Source organism: Lepisma saccharinum, chromosome 1 (assembly GCF_977018435.1).
Source record: "Lepisma saccharinum chromosome 1, izLepSacc3.1, whole genome shotgun sequence".
Taxonomy (NCBI): Eukaryota; Metazoa; Arthropoda; class Insecta; order Zygentoma; family Lepismatidae; genus Lepisma; species Lepisma saccharinum.
This window is the reverse complement of record NC_139229.1, coordinates 127,366,191-127,391,120: the sequence shown is the minus strand read 5'-3', so window position 1 is coordinate 127,391,120 and position 24,930 is coordinate 127,366,191. Positions and strand designations below refer to the sequence as shown.

The following is a 24,930-nucleotide window of genomic DNA, read 5'->3' as shown; positions in this document are numbered from 1 at the left end:
TTATAAGATGGGATGCAGTATTTGTAGCAGAATCAGTGAAATTGTACATCCAACAGCGCAAAGTTCACATATCCTAAAATATAAATACTTGAATGTTGAAGAGTGTGAACTTAATATCTGAATCCACTTGTCATCAGATATAAAATAGATCAAATTAATAATATGCAACTAAAAATAGTAGTGCCATCATATTGTTGTCGATTGTGTGGTGTAGGACTTATTGTAATACCCTAATCTGTGGTCTGTCTTTGCGAAATAATAATTCCGACCACAAATCACTTTATAATATAGTCCTTTACTGAATTAAATTACTCTTTAGTTCGAGGAGAATATTTAATAGCGTTACTATTTTTTAGCAGAGAGCTCATTTCACCCTACCATGTGGGCGGATACGTTATTGATACTATTTATTTCGATTTGCACAGCGTTGTTGGGAGAAGGTAAGAGAAAAAATATACATAACTATTTGCAATAATATACTAAAACTGTTAGTATTGATAATTATCACAAAGGATACAGAGGAACAATAGTAATTATTATGAATAAATAAATGCCTGTCTGCAAATTGTCGGTGATTGAATTCGAGTTCAAGCTAGAGCTTGAACTGTTCCGTTGTTTTCTTTGTTTCTTTTTATATATTACATGTAACAAATATTAATCCTCAACCTCGCGATTCGCCTAAAGCAGTAAAAATACACGAGCAATTAATACCCTGTTTTATATAACATAATATTTTGAAACGTTCATGTAATCGATGCATTGGATGACGTCATATAATGGATGAAATGAGATATTGTGTCGATTGACGTGGCATAAGGGTGAACTTGTCATTACGTTGTGCGTAGAGTGAATAGAGTGCTTATTACGTAGAAAGTGTAGGAAAGAAGAATTGTTAAGATCTAAGCAATGGGTTTGACAATTTCAAGTGTTTTGTCTCGTCTTTTTGGGAAAAAACAAACACGAATTCTCATGGTTGGATTAGATGCAGCAGGGAAAACTACCATTTTGTATAAACTCAAGTTGGGTGAAATTGTTACAACAATACCAACTATTGGATTCAATGTGGAGACCGTGGAGTATAAAAATATATCTTTCACTGTCTGGGATGTTGGAGGACAAGACAAAATTAGACCCTTATGGCGCCATTACTTTCAAAATACTGAAGGCCTAATTTTCGTGGTAGATTCAAATGACAGGGAAAGAATTGGTGAAGCAGAAAAGGAACTTCAGAATATGTTGCAGGAAGATGAACTTAAAGAAGCAGTGTTGCTTGTATTTGCCAATAAGCAAGATCTTCCTAATGCAATGAGTGCAGCTGAATTAACTGATAAACTTGGCCTCAACAATCTTCGCAGTCGTCATTGGTATATTCAAGCTGCTTGTGCAACCCAGGGCCATGGATTATATGAAGGTCTTGATTGGCTGTCAAATGAACTAGCTAATAAGTAAAAGTGTTCGCAAGACATTTGCTGAAAGAGTTCAGTTTATTCCCTCTTTCTCCAAGACCATTTTGTATATGAATGTGTGCATGCAATTAAGTATAAGTGCAATATGGAACACATTACGTGATTAACATTTATTCTTCTATAGTTTGTGATGTGATCTTTTCAGTCCTTTATCAAGCACAGAATTTAGAACTATACGTGAAGTATGTGCAGTTATAATTTTAACCATGTTGTTTGTGCAAGATAAGAATTGTAGAAATGAGTTCAAGTGCCTGGCAAAACTGTGTCTGGTTAAAGTATTAACTATTTGATATATTTTGTCATACACTGACAATTTTGAGTGAATGCCATAATTTCACTACAACTATCAACTATAGATGTCAATAATTTTTTAATGTGCCTGATTTATTATCTATTAGTTCTATTATCTAATTGTTTCATTTTTAATTGTTTTAAATAAATAGAATATTTGTTGAATACTTAGATACCATACCATATGCTTAGAAAGCATACCTTGATAATTTGGTTTGGATGTTAACTTACAGAATGCTGTACACAGGTCATCATTTATGAAATAAAAATGCTCAAACTTCTGGTGCAAAGAGGTTGTTCCATGCCAAATTAACATAGTCCTGGACCTCAGGCATTTTAATCGATTGATTGATTTATTTGCTTTATTTTACTTTGCTTTTTGTGCCACTTTTGACTAATTTGCGAAGATGGGGATGAGTGGTGGCACATTGAAATTGTTGCCAGCTTGGTGAGAAAATATTGTGTGTTTTTGCATGCAGGCTTAATTTTTGTTCTTTCCATGCTAGATAGTGATTCATTAATTTCGTAATTGTGTACTACTTTACTATACCGGAGACACCTATCAATTATTTATTCTGCAATTTTTTACATTGCTAACGTACTATTCTGCATTGCGGAACATTTCTTTAGGTGAAATAATGAATTTCTAACGATAATGTCTATTTCTTAAATTAACAAGTACTTGCTGTTGTTCCTTATTTCCACACACACAATATGGCGATAGCTTACCCGTACTTCGTGCGTTGTGCCAGTGTTTTGTCGATTTGGAGTGTGCATGCAGTTTTGCAACCTTGTTCACCGAAAAATACTTAAATTTTTAAAAAAAACTAAAAACATTTCATGAAATTTTTTCACCAAGAAAAGTTGAATTTTTGACAAAAAGATTAATTATTAAACAATTGACGTTCGCCCAAAAATTCACGATAGTCCCACGAACCATCACGGGGACGAGGTATGCCTAGTAGGTTCGGTTAGGCCTGTTAGGTTAGGTTCCATTAGCACTCCTTTCATTCAATTTACCATATACGGACAACATTGGTTTTTCTCGAAAGAAAATACACTGAATTCTTTTAATTTTAACCTTCCACGGCAACAACTTCACGATGCATCCTCCACACGTCATCTTGTAGCGATAACACGGCGTGGTTTGAAACACTGACTACTAGGTTTACGCATTGTGCTCTCATGCAGAAAGCAAATGGCAGCAGCAGCAGCAATAGCACATCTGAAATAGATTTTCATAGAAAATCACATGCATTCGCATTAAAATGGATCAAAACTACATTCCCGAACATCAACAACGCTACAGAAAATTATTTGCGTAAGTACTTTCTCCTGTAAATTTGAAGAAATCCGTCTCCGGTATAGTAAAGTGTTACTGGTAATTGTAATACCAAAATATGGAGTTATTCCTAAGATCAATATGGGTGATGGTGACCCTCCTTACCCCCACGAGAAATTTGAGAATTTTTAGTGGGTTGGAAAGATTGTTATTCATATGAACGTTTCTTGTTTTTAGCATGCGGAAATGCATTCATTATAAGTTAGTAATTGACGATTTTTATGAGGTGTGATTTATGACGTCATGCACACGAGGAATGCCTACTTTGTTAGGTTTGGTTCTCTTATCATAAATATCGTTGATTGTCTTTCATATGAATGTTTCTCATTGTTTTTAGCATGTGGAGATGCATTGTAAGGGAAAAATTAGCGATTTTATGTGGTATGGTATAGGCTATGACGTCACACACGAGGAATGCCTAGGTTGTTAGGTTTGGTCTTCTTAGCATAAATATCGTTGAAGTGAACGTCGTGAGTGGAAAGTATGCTACCAAATATGTTTGTCACGTTGTTGTACGATATTTCAAATTTACGATTTTGTCAATAGAGAGCCTGTGTGTACATTTGTGAGTTGCCAAGGACAATAAATGTGGGAAGTGTAGCAGATGTAATTTTTAAAAATGTACACATTTTTTCACTGTGATGGTAACACATTATCCTTCGATATCCGCCATTGATTCCTTGTATGACGAAAATGTATTCAAATAAGTGGCGAAAGTGGTCTGGGATGCGAATAATTGGACGTGCCATGGTCAAATTTTGAGACAAATATATATCTTATTTGTGGCTTCCGCATGCTAAATCACTTTCAGGCACCTTAAAGCATCGAAGTGTGCAGATTGGAAAGAAAAAGTTGGAATTTTTGAGAGGGTACTATCGATCACCAGCCCCTTAATATGCACATTGTAAAGTTATCTACCATTCATATTAATTTCATTCCGAGGTCTATATGAAATTTAGAACACATCAAGAAGAAAAGCACTCAAAGGTCAACCTCTCTTCCACATAATACACCCTGAGTTGCATTTTTGTAGGTTGGATTGTTTCCTGTCTGTGTGTTTGTTCGTTCTTGTCACCATTAAACTCATCTATGTAATTAGCCAAAAGTGGCACAAATGCAAAGTAAAATAATAGAAATTAAAGAATTGTGTGTGTGATTTTTATATAAGCTGTGAACACAGAATGAATACAGGAGTTTAAACATATGCATAACACTTTTGCTACCTATGCTCTTCCGAGGGTCAAATTTTTACTGGTATTGTCTATGTTTAGATGGTTACAGCTATTGTATTGGCAATCAAATGTTGTTGATAGGGATGTTTTCACACCATAGTCAGATTATGTAGACAAATTTACACAATTTAATTTAACATCCACACTGTCAGATAGGTTGTTCACAAAAATTCCGGGGTCCAGGGTCTCTGTAAGTGTAATTTCAATATCATGATACATGCTTTAAGTAGGTCATGATTTTTAGGTTTATCATTAGTATCTACATGCGTTTCTTCATGTCCTATAAGCATATATAGTTTTTCTATATAAAATAAATGCTTCAGAATGGCTTTTGAGCATGGCTACTTGATTAATCTGATTTTTATGACATAATTCCTAAAAAATAATAATTTATGCATCTTTACAATACATGAATTTATTATCTCTGGAATTCAACTTACTTCCACACTCATTTCCAGTACACACAAAGTATTCCTTATCCTCCTGTAAAAATTGTGAAAATTATTACACAGCTGAAACCATTATCAAATCTCGGTAGGAAATTATTCACTGGCATTTAAATTTACTCTACAAATAATATACCAGAACTATGTAATAAGTGAACGTTTTCATTTTTTTAGACATTACTTGCAGGAATGAAAATTTGGTTAAGTTGAAACAAACTGAATATTTAAATAGATGCTTGGGTCTATTTTGTATGGAACAGTATCAGAACACATGCTGCTAATTTATAGCAGAACAGTAGAGCCTGTTTTGCAACAGCTGCTTTGCTGTAGTTACTGAGGCTAACCACTACTGTCGGATTAAAAATCATTCTTACTAGAGTTTAGACTGCAATTAAAAATTAACCAGTAGACCTACATTAAAAAGGGGGTTACATCAAAATTTAGCGTATTCAATTCTGCGTTAATCTAACTTACTTACTCTCTAGTATTCTTGAACCCAAAGGTTCATGTCTGCAGCAACACATGTTCCTATCCTAAGCAAGATCTATATCCTCTTTTCAATGCCTACCAATTTCCTTTAGGTCCATCTCAACATTATCCCTCCATATTCATCTTGGTCTTAATACAGGTCTCTCACCATCAGGCTTCCCAACAAGAATCCTGTACACTCATTTTTCCTCTCCCATTCGTGCCACATGGCCCGCCCACCTAAGTCTTCTTGATTTAATTATTCTAATAATATCTGGACATAAATACAAATTATGTAACCTTCTCCACTCACCTGTCGCCTCATCCCTTTTAGGCCCAAATATTTTCCTAAGGATCTTATTTTCAAATACTCTCAATTTATGTTCCTCTTCAATGTAAGGGACCAAGTTTCAAATCCATATAATATTACAGGTAAAATTACTGTTTTGTATATTTTAACTTTTAGTTTCTTAGATATTAAACGAGAAAACAAAAGTTTATGAAGAGAAAAGTAACATGCATTTCCTGTATTAAGCCTGCTTTTTATTTCCTCTTTAATATCATTTTCATTTGTTAGTATTACTCCTAAGTATTTGAATTTGGAAACTGGTTCAAACTAGTTACCAATAATTAGATTTTGATTATTACTAACAATTGGTTTCAGCCTGTAAGCATATATTTAGTTTTCACTTTGCTAACTTCCAAACCTATCTCTTTAGCTGCTTTGAAAACTATTTTAGCATTTTTCTTAATTGTATTTACATCATCTGCATATGCTAACAGCTGAGTCACACCGTTTAATTTTAGTCCTTGGTTAGTTTCTTTTACCTTCCAAACAGCGTATTCTAAGGCAAAATTAAAGAGCAATCGAGATAATGAATCTCCTTGTTTTAACCCATCATGAATTGTAAATTTGTCAGACATATTAATATCCACACGAATTTTACTTTCTGTTTTACTGGTGCATACTTTTATCATATTTACAAGGTTCTTAGGTATTCCAAACTCTACTAATATATTATATAATTTATCTCTTTTGACTGAATCATATGCTTTTTTAAAATAAATGAATAGCTGATTGACATTTCGATTATATTCCCACTTTTTCACAAGTGTCTGTCTGACGTGAAAAATTTGATCTGTTACATTTAAATCCACATTGATAATCACCTATAATTTCATTAGCATATTGGGTTAGTCTTGCTAAAAGAATGTTAGATAATATTTTATATGTTGTTGAGAGTAGAGAAATTCCATGGTAATTATTGCAGTTTATTTTATCACCTTTTTTAAATCTGTGTTAATATATGTTATCGTGACAACAAAAAAGGGCCGGTTTTTTGGAGTTTTGCAAACGATTGATCTTTTTACAATTTTATGAATCAAGATCGGCTTGTCCGATCATGATCAATTTTAGTGTGGTGCAGGCACAAAGGTTTCAAACACAAATCTTAATTTTCAGGTGTCTATAATTTACCAAAAGACCATTATCAATTTTGCGAAACAACTTTTTCTTCGTATTGGGTAGTCCTACAAATACAATATTGGTCTTGTTTTTAAGCTCTTTGCATCTGGTATTAAAATCCATTATTGTTGTCAATTTACATTGTGAAACTGATTTTATACAGATTTTTATTCAGCGGAGTAAAGCTGTTCGCGGAACGTGGCAACACCTTAAGCACTGACTCGCCAGTGCCAACCGCAGTTTCCACGGATCAACGGACATCGCTGTGTGCTGTGTTGCCACATTGTGTGTACAGCTTTACTCCACTGAATAAAAATCTGTATAAAATTGATTTCGCAATGTAAATTGACAACAATAATGGATTTTAATAACAGATGCAAAAATACCAATATTGTATTTGTAGGACTACCCAATACAAAGAAAAAGTTGTTTCGCAAAATTGATGATAATGGTTTTTTGGCAAATTATAGAAACCTGAAAATTAAGCTTTGTGTTTGAAACCTTTCTGCCTGCACCATACTAAAATTTCATCACGATCGGACAACCAGTTTTTGATTTATAGAATTTCAAAAAGAGCGATCGGTTGCAAAACTCCAAAAAACCTGCCCCTTTTTTTTTTTGTTGTTGTTGTAACGACGATAAGAAATATATGGCATGCCCGAAAAAAAATGGTAAAATTAATGCAGAATTGAATAAGCTAAATTTTGATGTAACTTCTTTTTATGTAGGTCTACTGGTTAATTTTTAATTGTAGTCTAAACTCTAGTATCTGTAATTTTTAATCCGATAGTAAATTTGGGTGGTAATGTATTCAGATTTTTGTTGGTGTTTTGTTATGTTTGTTGGAAGCAAGGAAATTGAAAGAAAGGAAGAAATAAAGAGAGAATGAGGGGAGAGAGAGAGAGAGAGAGAGGAGAAAAGAGAAGCCTCAGAATTTTAATTTTTTTGGTCAGTTTTGCCAAAAGTTTACGTCTTTTGGGTTTGAAACTTATATATTTGCATTTAAAGGTATCTCTTTTTCTTTTTATTCAAGTACTACTTTCGTATAGGTGAAACACCTATAAATCATTTATTTCGCACTTTTTACATTGCTAATGTACTATTCTGCATTGCGGAACATTTCTTTAGGTGTAATAATGAATTTCTAACAAAAATAATGTCTGTTTCTTACATTTACGAGTACTTACTGTTCTTTGTTATTTCGATTCTGTAACACACATTATGGCGAACTCGTTCATCGCACGTTGTGCGAATGTTTTGTCGATTTATGGAGTGTTGCAACCTTGTTCACATGAAAAATACCTACTTTCGTGCCCAGATTTGAAATTATGCTAATGCCTCGCAAACCATTGATGTTAGCCCCACAAACCATTTCCCATAAGGTTGGGCTAGGTTAGGCAAGCATAGTTTTAAAAAAAAATTAAAAAATTACAAATACTCGACACGTCATGTTATAGTGAAAACACGGCGAGGTTTGAAACACTTACTGGGGGTTACGTCATGTAACACACGGAACATTGTGCTAATGTGCAGAAAGCAAATGGCGGCAGCAGCAATAACATGTCGGAGAGATATTTTCGCAGATAAAATCATGATTTCTCATTAAAATGGACCAAAACTACATTCCCGAACTTCAACAACGCTAAAGAAAATTATTTGCGTAAGTACTTTCTTATGTAAAAATAAGAAATCGGTTTCCACTATACGAAAGTGTTACCTTTATTCATGTATTAAATTAAACTTGAAATTCAATACAATTTACACTACAAAAGAATATTAATTCTACATTTGAAACTCTCTTCTAAATAAACAGTATTTCTTTTCTAAATGAGTCTACAAGTCTGTGATATATTATTTTCTGCACCTTAAATTACAAACTTTAGAAAGCATATCATTATTGCACTATAGTTTTTGGATATACTGGAAACAGCTAAAAACTTAGTGTTGATATTTAAGCATGAAATAGTATCAACATAGAAAGAAATATATTTCAATGCCATTCCATTTTGGCACCTTGAAAACCTGGAATTACATTTGAATTTTTAGCTTGGTCTAAAGAGTAACCACTTTGGTTGTTGTAAATATTGCTTCTTCCAACTTTTTTTTTTACCTCAGGAACAGTCATACTGTGTGGCAGGCACGTATCCAGAGGGGGGGCTTAGGGGGCTCGAGCCCCCCCCGAAAGTTTTAGGTTTACACTAGATAAAATGAGTTTTTTTTGTTTCTTGTGGTGTGAAATAAAATAATGTGACAATAATTTAAGGAAAGAAATAATTATCGAGGCAAGACGGAGAATGTTCCGTAACCCTGTTATTGATAATAGCACGTATCCAAGATGGGGCACAGGGGGTTCGAAATTTTTCACTTTACGTTAGATAAAATTAGGTTTTTGGCTTCTTAAATAATGTGAAAATAATGTAAGGAGAGAGATAAGTATCGAGGCAAGACGGAGCATGTTTTATACCCCTGTTATTATTAATAGCACGTAGCCAAGGTGGGGATGAGGTGGCTCGAGCCCCCCCCCCCTCAGGAAATTTTTAAATTTACACTAGATAAAATTAGATTTTTGGCGTCTTGAATAATGTGAAGACAATAAATTTATAAATCTGAGAGAAATAATTATCGAGACAAGACGGAGAGTGTTCTATAACCCTATTATTGTCAATAGCACGTATCCAAGGTGGGAATCGGGAGGCTTCAGGATTTTTTTCTGTTTACACTAGATAAAATTAGGATTTTGGCTTCTTGAATAATGTCATGATAATTTGGGAGAAATAATTATCGAGACAAGATGGAGAATGTTCTATAACCCTGTTATTGTTAATAGCACGTATTCCAATCGACATGTATCGCGTGTCCCTTCGGTCTGAAACCTTCCTAAGTCTTGAAAATCCAAGTCACAAGGATGGAAAATTAGGGCCTTGTTAAGGTTAGGTGTGAAGGCAGGCAGACGACAGCACCCTAAAGGATCATATTCAAACCTGCAGGAAGAATGCATCTTACTTCAATCTCCAATACGATGATAAAAACTTCTGGTGAGTTTATTTTAAAAAATGTGTCCGAGATAAAGAGAGGCGTGCCCAGGATTTTCGGAAGGGAGAGGGGTTACGCATACTATTTTTGGTAGTCAGTCCTGATTTTGCAATTTTTTCCCTGTCTTTGACGTTCCTCTTTTTTTTTCTAAAAAAAAAAGGAATACTGGGTCAAATGGGGTTATTACCTCACCAACCCTCCCTTGGGCACGTCACTGGAGATAAATGAGTAAGCATTTCATCATACTGGGAGACGAAACATTAGATGTGTTGGGAACGGAAGGGTTTTCATTATGCATTAATTGTTTCGTGATCCACCTGTATTCGAGAAGACTTCCTTTGTTTCGTGCCGATATATGACAAGACAGCGGAAGCTGTGACAGGCATTTTTGAACACTTGTGAGTGCTAAGGCCTGAATCGGAACAATTTGGTGGGTTTCGGCTTTTATAAGAGCTGCAAACATGGGAGGACAAGACACGTTAGTGGTGTTCAGGCTCGAATCAGAGAGAAATATTCGAGAGCTGTCTGCGTCCAGTTCGCAACCCACAATTTGAATCTCGCGTTGTCGAGTAGATTGTCCATCCCGTGCATGTGTAACAGCTTCGTAAAAACACTCAAAGATACCATAGATGTTTTTATACCTGATGAGAAGAAATGGACAAACACACATACTGAGATGGTTCCGGCACACAATGTTAATGCATGGAAACAGAGGAGTCGAGTGGTAAAAAATGTTCCGATTTCACGTACTGATTAAAATGATAGCCTTACAGTGGCAACGATTTAAGGAATAGTTGCTCCCCAATTTTTATTTTTCTGCTTCAAAATTATGGCCTCTTAATGTTAAGCCTTGGCTACCAAGAGAAAGTAAACTTTCCTTGAAACGCCCTCCGGACCCCCCCCCCCCCCCCGTTTTGGAACCAAATTGCCACCACTAGTCTTAAACATACAATTGTGAGGTTCTTACTATACCCCTTAAAAAAATGGTGTTGAGCCCCCCCCCCCCCCGAAAGGAATTCCTGGATACGTGCCTGCTGTGTGGCATCATATGATCAGTCACGAGTAGATTTTATGCTGCGAAATTGCCTTTATATGCTTTTTCATACTTTTCAATTTTCCAACAAGAATTTCCTCCTTGTCACTGGCTTTATTATAAGATCAAAACTTAAAGCACAAGTATTTCATGGCATTTCAGTAGTGGAATATGGTGAGTTGTTAGTGTTTTCTTCTTGGTCTACAATTTCTCTATTTTTTAAAATTAATCAGTATTTGCGATTTCTTTTTGGTTTCATTGTTGCATTTGGGAGATGCAGCACATTCAGTTTAGCTTGAGCTTTGGCGTTCAGCTGCGCAGAAGCCTGTTGCTCAGTGCAACGATGCAAGAGTTCCAGAGAGATCAGAGTTACCAACCACTTTAAAAATTATCTATATCCATAATATGTCTTTAGAGCGTATTGGTAGGGGTGTGCGGGACTTATTGATGTCTGGATTTAGGAGCCCACGCAAACAACCAAATGCTACCGTTTGAGAAGGTGATAGTTCCAAGGAGAAGAGTGACAGAGGATTCTTTGGGTCGATGAAACCCCCATTGATTAAGCCTTTGGGTGATACAGACATCCTCCCTCCCCTCCTATTCCTCTCGCACGAGCAGATAATGTTACCACAAGGAAGGTGATTGTTGACCTGTGTTGTTTAGCAGGGTGTTTTTATGCAATTGGGGCAACTTAAAGGAAAATAAATGCAACAAAGTAACCGGGAAGGAATTAGTAACTCCTAACAAAATACACGAAAGAAATTAATTTAAAAGGGATGCGGACGAATTTGACAAGTATGTTATTTGTAGAACAGTTAATGAATTTCCTGATCGTGAAGTACAGCATCCTACTTAGGAAGATTCACTGTTGTTTTCGCTGAAATGAAAAATAAACTTGAAGGGGTTAACTATAGAAAGTAAATCGGGTGTTGGGGTGCAGGTGGCGAAAATCAGAAGATAATAGAAAGATTTGTGTGGAAAAAGACCATGTTCGTGCAGCAAGATTAGCATATTTGCAAAGCGTAATGGAATTAGGGAAAAGGAATGCATAACATGGTTGACATGTACCTTCATTTGTCTCACACAAAGGAGCATGCATGGAGTAATGGTTGAAATGCAGGTCTACTAGCACCCATCTCCAAGGCACAAAGCATTATTATTGCCCACACTCGTAGTGAAAATGGTTTTATGACTAATGCTTAGCTAATGTTTGTCTGGTACCAAATCCAGAGACTATCACAACAGCATGAATTCTGAGAACTATCACCGATGGCTGACAACACTGGTAATTCCATCCAAATCTACCCCCAAAACTGATTTGATTATTGATAATGCTCCTTACCATGTAATATTCAGCTCAAACTGGCCCCAACTTTTTCATCTCGCAAAAGTGCAATGATTGATTCAGTGGCATGGTGTGACTTTTTCAAAAGTGTTACTGGCCATCAGACGTTATCATCTCCACCCTTCAAAGAGCCTTTTTTTTTTTTTTTTTTTTGCAATCCACTCAATGATTTAGCCACAATCACTCCTAGAAAGAACTACCACTCATGAGAGAGTTACCTTGAAAATCCAGTGAATAATGGTCGAGCCTTGTCAACCATCTCTGTTTCTTTGCAAAGAGGTGGAAAGGGGAAGAAGAACCACACATTTCTCGGGTCAGTTTGACGTTTCTGCGGTGAGCAGACGACAGAATTTCCCTCCTCCAGCGGTGGAAGGGAAGTCCAGATGTAAGTACTACTGTTGCCAACTAAGTTTTTTGGAGGAAGGTTTGTCCAAATCACGAATCGCATCGAGTACTTATCTTTTCGTCTATTATGTAAACGGCCTCAGTTGTAGTTAAATTCAGCTTTGGCTTTGCAGTCTAGCTCTTGTTGCTTCAGAGAATTAGTATCTCCATTTTAGGCGGGATTTATCTCTTTTATGGAAATCCAATGTGACATCACTTGCTGATCTGGTAGGCCGCAGTGGTAATTTGTAGCAACCATAACAATTTGTAATACAAAAAATGAAAGCCTTTAATAATAATAATTTTATTCAATAAACAATAACCTGAGCTACTTGTTGTAACAGGTTTTTGCTTTCCTATGTCTATGACTGACATGAACACCACTAGAAAAATAGATTTCATCGTTTTTTTACGTTAGTATTTAAAAAAATAAGTTCTGAAAGCTTGTGATTAAAATAATTTCCTTATATCTATATGGAGATCAATATTCATAAAGAAATGTTTATATATGTGCGGTTTTTCATCTTCACATATCTACTTCACACACACAGAGGCTCTATTTATTACCTCAGCATGCCAAGCAGAATGTGATTCACAAGCCTCCCTTGATACAAAGCTGTGTTACATAGACTATCCAAATTGCATACAATGGCAATATTATATTTTTGTGATTCAATAAGCAATTTATACATAAAATAGGGATGGCCTCTTTTTTTCAAAAATGAAATTTGGAAGTACTAAAAAAATTTCGAAAAATGCTTTTTTGTTCGAAAAACTATTTTGCTTTCGAAATGAAAAACAATTTTTTTTTTCGAAAATGCCATCCCTAGTTTAAATATCTTCAATATAACAATTACCAGCCCCCCATGGTTAGGAAATCACGCTACGACGTGAGGGGTTCCAGGTTCAAATCCCAGCCTGGGCTTGGATGTTTTTGAGTGCTTATTCATCAATTTCATCATATCATTAATAATCTCCATCTTCGCAAATAAGCTAAAAGTGACACACGACGCGAAGTAAAATAAAGCAAATCAATGACGACACAATTATGACCTTGTAACTTTCTGTTGAATTTTTTTTAAACTTGACATCTTTGTAAAGAATGATTTCAAATGTACACAGGGCTTACATTTTTAATAGTTTTCACTGATATGTATTTAGCTCTTATGGATTAAAATAGTTATAATTTCGAGCCATGAAGAAGACATATTTGCAATATCAACAATAAAATAATTTGCTTTCATCAAAGTCACACATATCATAAATACAAAACTTAATTAAATTACAAATACGTTATTAGGTCCACCATAAAAATATTATAACTTTTAAAATGCGCATTACAGATTTATTGATATGATTCAGATCAAATTACATTTTCGTTAAGTGTAATACATATTTGGCGTTGCTTGTAAGGCAGCCTTAAATGTGCATATCCAATTACATAACAAACTAATTTCTATGCAACTACAGTTACTGTATTTATATCTAGTAGAAGAAAGGTATGTGCTTCTCTACTAGATCGCAGTTCACATCCATGTATGAGAGTAAAATTTAATGCGAAACTGCCACTATGAGCACTGCTGCATGTAAACAGTAGTATCTACAGTAGATACCACGTTTTACACGACATAGAATGTACGTGGCTATGCACAGTTTTAGTCGCATTTCTGATTGACAACCTCTTCATTATTCCTCATTCTTAGTCGGTGGTACATATTCTGGGTCATTATGGGAATCATATACACTTTGTAACTCGTTCTCATCTTTGCTGTTGCTTCAATACTCGCGAATTTTCTGAGAGACATTGCAATTCAGTACCAGCCGTTTCACCACCATCTTTGCTACTTGCCATACTTTACATGAAACAACTGGTAGATACCATAACTTTCAACATGTCTAGCTCTGTCATCTGTTGACGAAACGAAACACTTCCAGTACGATTCGACTCCATTTACGATGCACTACATGATGCACATTGTAACTCCAAAATGTAACTTACCATGTTTTATACCCGAGCCCTTCATCTCAACAAATTAGAGCTTCAAACATGTTGTAAGGCCTCCTGTTGGACTCTCTGAAAATAGCTCATTGGGGTGACCCATTCACTGTGCATATGCGAATTACAAACAGACGACACGATGCACGGTATTGAGAAAACAGCACAGTCCGAGCAACATGAGACATGTGCAGCTTGTCATGTCACTTCGGTTTGAAAGGTTCAATTGAATACTGAGTGTTTGCTTACAAGCGACATGTGTCTCTTGCAGCATGTTGCATATCACTTGTCTCTTTGGTGTGAATTCTCCCTTCAACATTTTGAAGTATATCTTAATAGCTTAATTGGTTATTAACTTTTGTAATGTTCTTTGTACCCAATTCTACATTAATAAAATGAAAAGTCTCAGAACATGTTAAAACTATAGGTCTAATGCAGTCATTTGATTCAGAATCAACGCAGCTACTCATTTAACATTGCAAATTTTCTTTCTCCAATTTGTAGTTTGCGAGCAGTTTACTCAAGTAAAAATTGCAATTTTCAGCATGCATTTTTAAGTTTTACTTTAAATTCTATCACTTGGTATAATTGGTTAGTGAGGATGAATGATGATAAGATGAATCAATGAGATGACGCTTGTAAAGAAACATTCATCCCCAGTTCAGGGCTCAAACCTTAACAGTACCACCTTGTTAGCCAAGCTTATTGAATGGTCAGCTCAAAATCTCATCATGAAAGGTTCCAGGTTTGAGTCCTTATCTTGGCATGTTTCTTTGTGTCCTTTCATCAGTTCCATCTAATCATTTTCATCCTCATGCCTGCAAGTAGCTAAAAGTTTCAAAGCAACAACATTAAATAAGAATAATAGAAGTTGAAAACATAGGATCTTCATTGGCTACATCACGAGTGGACTGCTCAATATGTTCGGCCACCGACTGTGGTACATATTTAATGTTCATATGGGTTGAAGTGAAAAGAATGTTCCCTTAACTAAAAAATATAATGTGCCATGTTCCCTTAACTACAACTCAAGGCCTTTGACCTCAGGGATTTTGGAACTGAGAGGGAGCAAGCTGACTCCCATTTATTGTCAGGGAGGGGCATTGCCTTCCAGTCATGTCCTGATAATTGAGAAATGATCTTTTCAAACATATTAGTGGTTTCAATAAAAGTTTTGATTTTTTTTTTACATGAACTGTTCCTACTAACAGGAAGAAGTACAACGTATACATAACTGATATGAGCCCCTGTCATGGGCAGCTAAGTGAGGAATATAGTAGGCTACTTAGTGTTGTGCTGTAGACTGTAAATCTACATCTACACAGGGATGCCAGGACCAGGGGGAGGTGGCAGGGATTATCAAGGTACCATCAGGGGCGGGGTGGGGACTGCCCTGCCTCAGTCCTATCCTTTTGCAATGCAACAGTGACACCAGAAATTTAAACACGTGGGGAAGCAGGGAGTTGATATTTTCTGGGGACAGTCGCATTTAGTATACACCTAAATAGCATGTGGAAAATACATATCTGCAGTTAAAAAGCATTTATTATTTATCTCAATTTTCTAGTTTCCTGGGAGGCAAACTGGTTGCCCCTCTGGCACCATCACTGTTTGACATCATTCATAGCACGTGTGTTACATGAAGACAAATTACCTTTTCTTGAGGTGTCTTTGTGGCCTGTGTTCACATCAAGCATACCAGTCACCTACAGAAGCTGTACTTCAACATCTGCCATCTCGACTACACCAAACAGATTATACCATACCAAGTTCACACAGATTTTAAAAGTCTGAACCACATCTCTCAAACATTAAAATTTAGACAGTGGAAGCCCAAAACTTATTATTATTATTATTATTTAGTAAAATACATGTACAACTCTTAATGTCATCTACATGTTGATCTGCTGTCAAGTGGCTAGCATAACATACGAGGGGGTCCCAAAAAAAAAACTGGAATAGCGCTGTGCTGGGCAGAGCATCCATAGTACAAATTTTTCCCACTAGGCAAGCGTCGAGCAACTCATTGTGAGTTCAGTACACTCAGTCGCTTCGCTGGGGAAGGTTGTCTCTGGTCACGGTGATTTTTTCGTAAAAGCAGTTTTGCTCGCACCTCATTTTTTGTGATGGCCTATGTAAGAGAACAGCATGACTCTCTTGTCCCATACCCCTTACTCACCTGACCTCGCTCCGTGTGACCTTTTTTTTTGTTTCCCGGAATGAAGAGGGACATGAAGGGAAAGCAATTTGACAACATGGAAGAGGTGAATAAAAAACGAGGAAGAGCGGTCAGCCATCACAACAGATGAGTTTCCAAGAATGGAATCACAGATTGGACAAATGTATTAAGTGTCCTGGAGAGTACTTTGAAGGTGATAAGGTTGTTTTGTAAAAAAAAAAAAGAGAAAAATACATAGATTTTAAAAAAAAATCAGTTTCTTTTGGGTACACCCTCGTATATTATGCATTTTAAATATTTTAGTAATAGCCACAATGTTGTATTGTTAAAAGATGATGGAAGTTGTTCAAACTAACCTCCCCAAGAAAACAACAGGCATGTAAAAAGAGATATGTGAAGAACTTGAAGTCTTTGTTTGATGTTGTTGGATGGCGTTTAATAAATACAGACAAAATGAGATATAACTGCCACAGGATACTGTATTGGTTTAGAGCAAGTCCATTGCATTGGGTGGAAAACTTACAAGAAAAATTTACTTGTAACTGCAATGTGATACATTATTGTTCTTACATGGTACACAAATATTATGAGGAAAGTTGCAGAAGAAACATTTTCCAGGAGTGAATGAGGCAGCATGTTTCAGGCAGGTCACCATGGGATTTTGTATATGCTGAATTTTTAGTCTTGATTCTCCAAATTTCCTCTTAAGTCATGGCAAGATCTGTTACGTTTTACTTGTGATTTTTTTGAAATTTTTCATAGTTTCTTTAGTTTAATGGGTGCATCGAAAAAAATAGAAAATTTAATATTTTGTTTAGTTACAGTCACACTATTTTTATTAGGTGCAGTGCATGATAATGCTCCATTCAAAACACTGCAGTGCAGCATTTACTGCTTTCATTGTGTGTACTTTGAAATTTACCAAATTTTCAAGTACTTTTAATTTACAGGTTTAACATGGTTAATGGTGTACAGAACTGAAAAGTATCAAAAACTGAAGGCTGAGGTGGAACGGCAAAGCAAGAGATGTAAGTTAATATTAATGATAAGTAATATTCAGGGAATAAGTTGTACATTCTCAAGTTATTTTGTGTGCACTTTGAAAGAATATTAATTAGTAAAACTTAGTATTTTTGAGTTTTTGTGAATGCAGTTAGTTCACATATGTAGCAATGAAAACCACTGTAAATTAGGAGCCAATGTTTTATAGAGGTCAATAATTTTACATCAGGAGAACCATGATGGAGGTTCAATTGGTTCAGCAACTGACTGCTACGTGGGAGAATTGAGTAGAGATTTTTCTGTCAACTTCCCTGCATATGTAACTGGGTCTTCTAGCCCCTTTTCAATATGTAACTGGGTGAACTAGCCCCTTTTCAATATGTAACTGGGTCAACTAGCCCTTTTCAATATGTAACTGGGTCACCTAGCCCCTTTTCACTGTGTGCGTGAGGTCAACTAGGGAGTAAAGATCCAACCTTGGATGACATTTTCCTCACTTCTAATGAATATATCAAAATGTTGTGCGAGATTAAATATTTTGTATTTTCTTCCAGTGGAAAAGAGGAAAGAGGCCCATGGCGACTCACTTGACAAGCAGCAGAAAAAGAAGATAGAACGGGAGGAGGAGAAGCTGAAAAACAACAACAGAGATCTCTCCCTTGTCAAAATGAAGTCCATGTTTGCTATTGGCTTTGCATTCACTGCATTGCTAAGCATGTTCAACAGCATGTAAGCTCTCATTTGTAGCTAGCATAAGCCATGAAACAGAGATCAAAGTAATAGGTTCATCATGGTCTTTTATATTGGAAGATTAATGTGTTGTGTGTCCCAAAATGAAGTTCACTTTATGTTGCTACTGACCTGTAGCTGATAAGCAAAATAACTTGATTGTCAAGTTATGACGTAGCCCAATGTATCCTACTGTGTATCACTTTGCTCTCTTCATCTCCAAACGTTCATGTCCACAACTAATGGGTAACAGAAATAATATTTAAAAATTCAGAATTACAGAAAGGGACAGATATTCCAATTTTGATGCTTGTTGACATTAAAATAATTTTTAGATTGGTAAAGAGAGAGAATTGTGTTCAGTCTGAACATATATTTTTCAATATAATTACCATTTTACATTTGCAGCATTTGACCAGCAATATACCTTGCTAGCAGAATAAGATTTGTCATGATCCGTAAACCACTAGTAACACAAGATAGTTCAAGTTCATTTTCCGATGAAAGTGCCTGTTCACCCAAATATTCCTTCAAGATATAAAATGGATGGAAATCTGAGAGCTAAATTGATATTGTGGGAAGATCCAACCCATGTTTGCATTGAATTTTTTTCTCTTACCCCCCACCCCCCCATCTTGCAAGATGTGTGATCTTTCATTATCCTACAGGAAGTACTCCTTTTTACAACAAACCATGGCAATAGGCCACCTTGCCAGCTGAATACTATGTTGTCATATGTACCCCTCCCCCAAAGTTCAGCTTTTTAAAAAAAAATCAGGTGGTGGTAGGTCATTTGTAAACTTTGTATATTGTGGCTTTAGATGTGCATTATATTTGGTTGCGACAGTCTTATAGGCTAATACTGAATAACTGAATACATTCATTCAGCAGAAATAGTACTCTGAACACAACTCATACCAAATGTATGATAACCTACCTTTTGTCATACACATATGTACTCTGTAGAAATTTAAGCAAAAAATACATACATGTTTGAACAGGACTCAAACCTAGGCTTCTGTCATTCTGTGGCATTGTTCTGTCAACTGAGGAACCGAGAAAGTTCTTGTCTGATTTTTCACTTATGTGGTATAGTGGAACCACAAGCAAAACAACCTGCGCAGACCCGTGATTCCTGTGCACCGTACTCCCGCAAGGAGGGGAGGGGGAGAGTGAACCATGCTTCCATATGGCCCGAGCTGAAGGGAAAGCTGCACGCGGACTTTTCGTCCAAGGTTTTTTTCCTTGTGGTCGATCTATAATTATGTCAAGTGATATTGCAAGAGATCCAGCATGGAGGTGAATAGTGCCTTATCCTTTATCCTTTCACAAACTAGTGGAAAAGAAAACATATCTCCGAAAGTACTGTATTCCTTTACTTTTGAGTTTCACAACTGGAAAGAGAAACTGGAAAAGTTTCTGTTAAGCAAGGCTGGAGTATGCACATGTCCAGTGGGCATAGCCCTTGCTTGAGGTGAAAATGGGTAATGTGAATGCAGGAGTCATGTTTTAGTCCTGACCACGAGAGAAAGAACGAGAATGAACATCAACTTCACAGGAGGAGACATAATGCAGTTTGTGGCATTGCAGTCACCACACTTGACTTCTTTAGACTTGTTTTGTGGGGTTTTGTAAATGACACAGTGCATCACACTCTTAAGGAAGATTTAGATGGTCAAATCATGGAGATGTTACAACTGCCCACACTGGGTATATTTTCCATGCGTGGCCAAGGTTTACTATGTGGTACTAACAACTTTTTCAGTTTTTCTTATGTTTTCTTTTTCAATAGTTCTTTCCCAGACATGCTGTGCTTGACTCACCCATCACTTTTTCTGCTCCTGGAACTGCTGAGAAATCTGATCAATCTAGAACTTGAAAAATACTTTTTATTGTGTGGTGTGTTTTGTAGATTCAACCTGGTCTTTTCATGAAATTTGAGGATGCATAATTGCAAGAACTTGCAACAAAGAATTACGCTTTGCACTCACTTATTAAGTGCAGTCCATTATGTAATTGTAAGTTCCATTTTATTTTTATATCACTGTGATAAAGTTACCGCTATTACTTGGTATGCAGAAAGATTGATAATTCTTGTAAGATGTTGCACTTCTTTTGGAATAACCTTGGTTTAGGTTTTTCCGTTACCTATGTCTAAAGAGCTTATAATGCAGGGAATTCAGATAACATTTTGCTTTATTGGTTGCCTATATAAAGGGAATGGAAGTTCTGACATACGTATTTTCATGTGCATTGCTCTCATTCTAATTTCAGATTTGATGGTCGTGTTGTTGCCAGACTGCCATTTGTACCTATTTCATGGATTCAAGGACTTTCTCATAGGAATCTACCTGGAGATGACCACACAGAATGCTCGTTCATATTTCTCTACATCCTCTGTACAATGTCTATTAGACAGGTAAGTACTACGAAAGTTTATATTTTCATATACAAAGGAAAGAATCAGCAATAATAAGGTTACTTAACATGAAGTGCATTTTAGTAGATCTGTTTATATTAGCATGGAACAAATTAATCAGTACTCTGTCAGTATTGGCCAATACATAAATTAATTGTCATAGTGATTTATTGATAAAAGTAGCAATAATTTTTAAATAGATTAAATTTCATATAATTTACAGGATATCTAAACTCCACAGAAGTGTCATGTGACATTTATACAGACTCCGTGAGACACCCACTCTTGATAACTATCAGTTGTTATCGGGGATTAAGTTTGAACTAATAATTTCAGATACTGACCAGAGTATTTACTCTAGTAAGGTTTTCGCCATACTGGAAATGTAAGGGAAATGGTCTGCAGCTCTAAAATCAGGGAATTTCATAAAAATGTTACAGAACCTGCACATACGTATATATATAATTTGAGAGATGAATTAGCACCTGATATGAATTTTTCATTATTTATATTCACTAATTTCCTAGGACAGATGTTCAAATGCAAAAAAGACATAACAATATGGTATTTCTTGCAACCAAGGCAAGTCCTTTTATATTTCTGCTCGAAAAATGTAATGTAAACTTAAGGTAAAATATGTAAAAATGTTACAGAATGGTCTGGAAACTTTTGTAAAAGTACCTGGAAATCAGCAAATTTGAAAATAGGGATTGTAGTTTTCCTGGCAATGTGATTTAAACAATTGTACTCAAGAAGGATGCATGGGAACTGTGTTTCAATACTTAACATTTATTTTTCTAAAAGTATTGTCTACTTGTACACAGGAAACACTTGACATATTTTTTAGGTGGATGTGGCTTAACCTTTTGGGTCCCAAGCATCTCGATCGATATACCCAAATGTAACCCCTCGCGGTCCCAAGCATCTTGATCGGGACGATGTGTCAAAGTCGTAGTTTTTACGTTAAAACTTTTCTATTTTTGGCTAGAATTTCCATTTTTTTATATATATTGTTCCTAACACATGTATTTAACTGAAATGTTTCTTGCACTTTTTTTTCTTCATGATAATGGAGGGAAAAAGGCGGGAAAAGGGACTTCTCTTTTGTGTCTCTTTTCAAGGGAAAATTTTTGCCGACAAAGGAAGACCAGCTTTGTTGTTCTAAAGCAATGCTTTTCACTCCCGCCTGGTAACTGCATTCGAAAGGAAGATTGTTTATCAGTATCCGATGTCAAAATGAAAGTTTTCCGTGCGGGCGCAAACAGGGGATGGGGGTGGGGGAGGGGGAAGACTGGTTGTTGAATCTGCGTTGTGAGAACGGAATTTCGAGGCACGCTGAAGGAAACCTTTGTTTTTGAGCACAAATGTTCCACAAGTTGCAACACAGTTACGCCGAATGTGTATAAATTATATATTGTCTGAATCTGTGATTCATTCTGCGTACAATGGTATATCGTTCATATCTCCAGAGCAAATAGTCTCTGAGCTAAAGTCATTTCAAGGTACTGCTGCATTTTGAATCTTGAATCAGTGGCGTGCCGACCATTCCTTTTGGGGGTACAACTCACGTTACATTGGTCATATGATAATAATGCAAATATTTTTGTGTTCCGTACATGTTAGCGATCATTTCGATGTGCATGTCGACACTGTCATGTACTTTTTCCTTGGGGATGACCCCATTTTTTCCCCGAAATTTTGGAATTTTGAGTTAACCCCTCCCCCCCACCACTTATATGCTGAATTTGCATAAATTTCATATTGTCTGAATGTCTGGTTCATTCCTTGTACAACGGTATATCACTCATCTCTCTAGGGCAATTAGCCTCCGATCTACACTCATTTAATTGAAACTGCATTTTGCTCAAAATCGGCTCGGGACCAAGGGGCTTACATGTGAAAATGGCCTTGGGACTCAAAAGGTTAAAAGGTAAAAATATATGGTGTGGAAAACGATAAAAATAGGGATTTATGTGCTTCTTTTTTTATACTTACTCATATGTCTAGGGTAATTATACAAAACTGACATTTGGATATTTCCAGAATATCCAGAAGATGCTAGGATTTGCACCCTCCAGGACAGCCAGCAAACAGAGCGGGAGCATATTTGGACCTCCACCTCAGCAGTTTAAGTAGATGCAAGGAATTCCTGATGTCACAAGCCCTTCAGGTTAAGTTTGAAGTTTATATTTATTACCTGAACTGTGTGCGTGGATGTGCAGGGTGCAAATTTAGAACTCCTACAGTGAAAATAATGTGTGGTTGGGAAAGAATCAAAAGTTTCTAATGGTTTTGTTAAATAGGAATGTTTATATTAAAATGTTACTTTGGTGCAGAGAAACATAATGCTCATGGTTTATTGTTTTATTTATTGTTTGCATGTGATGATTGCAATTAGTGCCAGAGATGGGTGTTACGTGGTCCAAGAAATATTTTTTATGTTAGAAAAATGTACCAGTGCTTGCTTCTCTTGCTTTGGGGAAAGAAAGGTGCTCAAATTAGAGCTGCATTGATATTGATGCATTGTTGATGTCAATCAATATCAGGTTTTTGTATCTCAACTATGTATCGAATAACAGTCAGTTATTTTTCTGGATTCCTGTTATTCTGCAAGGTATGCAAAATGGTGATGTAAATTTCCAGTCTCTGATATAATGTGAAAAATAAGTGAAAAGCCTATACCAGTGGCATCAATATCGGAAAGTATTGGTTGAAATCAATCATCAATACTGGCTGATACTTTTCATTTTTTTTATTCTTGTTGTATCTGCAAAACTTTCACGTAGTATAATTATCTGTGGAATTATTTGAAATTTTCAGTTATTCTACAGCAGTATTGTGTGAGAAAATTGGGTTTTGCAATTACATGAAAGCTATTTTAATTTTCCAACATTTTTTTTTTAATATTTTAAAGCAAAACTGATAAATTGATATGTATAATTGCAGCATAACACTTATATATTAATCAGTATGTACATATTAATGTTCTGAACAACTTTTACTTGTTATAATTTTGAGTTCAAAGTAGTATCAGCCCTAGTAAGGAGTGCAGTTTTTATTAATGGAATTAATCAATTCTTTTATGACCACTATTCTAACATTCTGATTATCTTGTAAGTGAATCTGGATATTTGAAATTAAGGCTCTGAAAGATATGACATGGCATACTTGAAGTGCCATGCTTATTTTCTAATGTAAATATTCTGAACAATTTTGAAGTGCTACAACTCACAAGTATCAATATATGTGTGTATAAGTGGTATTAGTTTAATCCTTCAAATGTGAGAAGAAAATCGCAAGGGTTAGTGAATTTTATTTTTAAAAACCATTTCATCCAAAGACACACATGTTAGCTGTGAAGTGCTTGGGACATAATTTTTCTTTTTCTTTCAGGAAACAAAAAATCACTTGAATAAAAAAATATTTCACAGGTTGAACTTGTAAATGTGACATGGACAAAATAAATGTATTCAGAATGGGTTACTTGGAGAAAAATTAAAAATTGAATTAAGCTGTTTTTAAATTTTTATTTCTTGTGGCATGCAGTTGGTTGAGTATGAAACCTCACGAAGCCCATCTTAATTCTCACTGACCTAGAAAAGTTGAATTGATTGAATTCTCTTCTTAAATCCCAGGTTCGAATTCTGACCTGGACTTTGTTGTTCTTTGTGAGTATATCTTCATTGATGTCATCATATCGCTAGATCTCGGATTTTTAAGTTCTAAAAAGTGTGGTGTGGCTCCAAAAATCCTAAAAAAGGTTCTAAAAATCTTAAAACAGGTTGTAAAAATCCTAAAATAGGTTCTAAAAATCTTAAATTAGGCTCGAAAAATCCTGAAGTAGGTTCCAAAAAACTTAATGGGTATAAAATTCCTGATAAATACTATCGTTAAGAACAAAATTTCACAAGAACCGTAAGAAACTTTTATTGGTGTATATGTAACAACCAAATATTAATTTTCTAACCAAATTTTCATTTCTTTACATCATTTTCAAAATTATCCACAAATTATTATACTATACTTGTGCTGTTAGCAAAAATTACTTGTTGATATGAAAATTAATTACGTATGTATAATTTGCTGCACAATATCAGAGT

The 24,930-nt window shown here is 35.6% G+C and overlaps 1 protein-coding gene and 1 pseudogene across 1 annotated transcript; both read left to right on the top strand.

Moving 5' to 3' along the window:
• The first annotated feature begins 234 nt into the window (after window positions 1–234).
• Window positions 235–24,347, top strand: LOC145988383 (calcium load-activated calcium channel). Its single transcript, XM_083123265.1, has 5 exons — window positions 235–440; window positions 17,631–17,708; window positions 18,237–18,411; window positions 20,686–20,830; window positions 22,874–24,347. The coding sequence occupies exons 1-5, from the start codon at window positions 380–382 to the stop codon at window positions 22,964–22,966; spliced, it is 552 nt and encodes a 183-aa protein (XP_082979391.1). The 5' UTR covers window positions 235–379; the 3' UTR covers window positions 22,967–24,347.
• LOC146000916 (ADP ribosylation factor 4 pseudogene) lies at window positions 732–4,626 on the top strand (annotated as a pseudogene).
• Window positions 24,348–24,930: the final 583 nt, after the last annotated feature.

What these genes read in the sequence shown, in the direction of transcription:
- LOC145988383 (XM_083123265.1), top strand. Translation starts at nt 380, where the DNA reads ATGTGGGCGGATACGTTATTGATACTATTTATTTCGATTTGCACAGCG. An exon ending in GGAACGGCAAAGCAAGAGAT is followed by an intron (nt 17,709 to 18,236) that starts GTAAGTTAATAT and finishes ATTTTCTTCCAG; the next exon opens with TGGAAAAGAGGAAAGAGGCC. An exon ending in CTAAGCATGTTCAACAGCAT is followed by an intron (nt 18,412 to 20,685) that starts GTAAGCTCTCAT and finishes TTCTAATTTCAG; the next exon opens with ATTTGATGGTCGTGTTGTTG.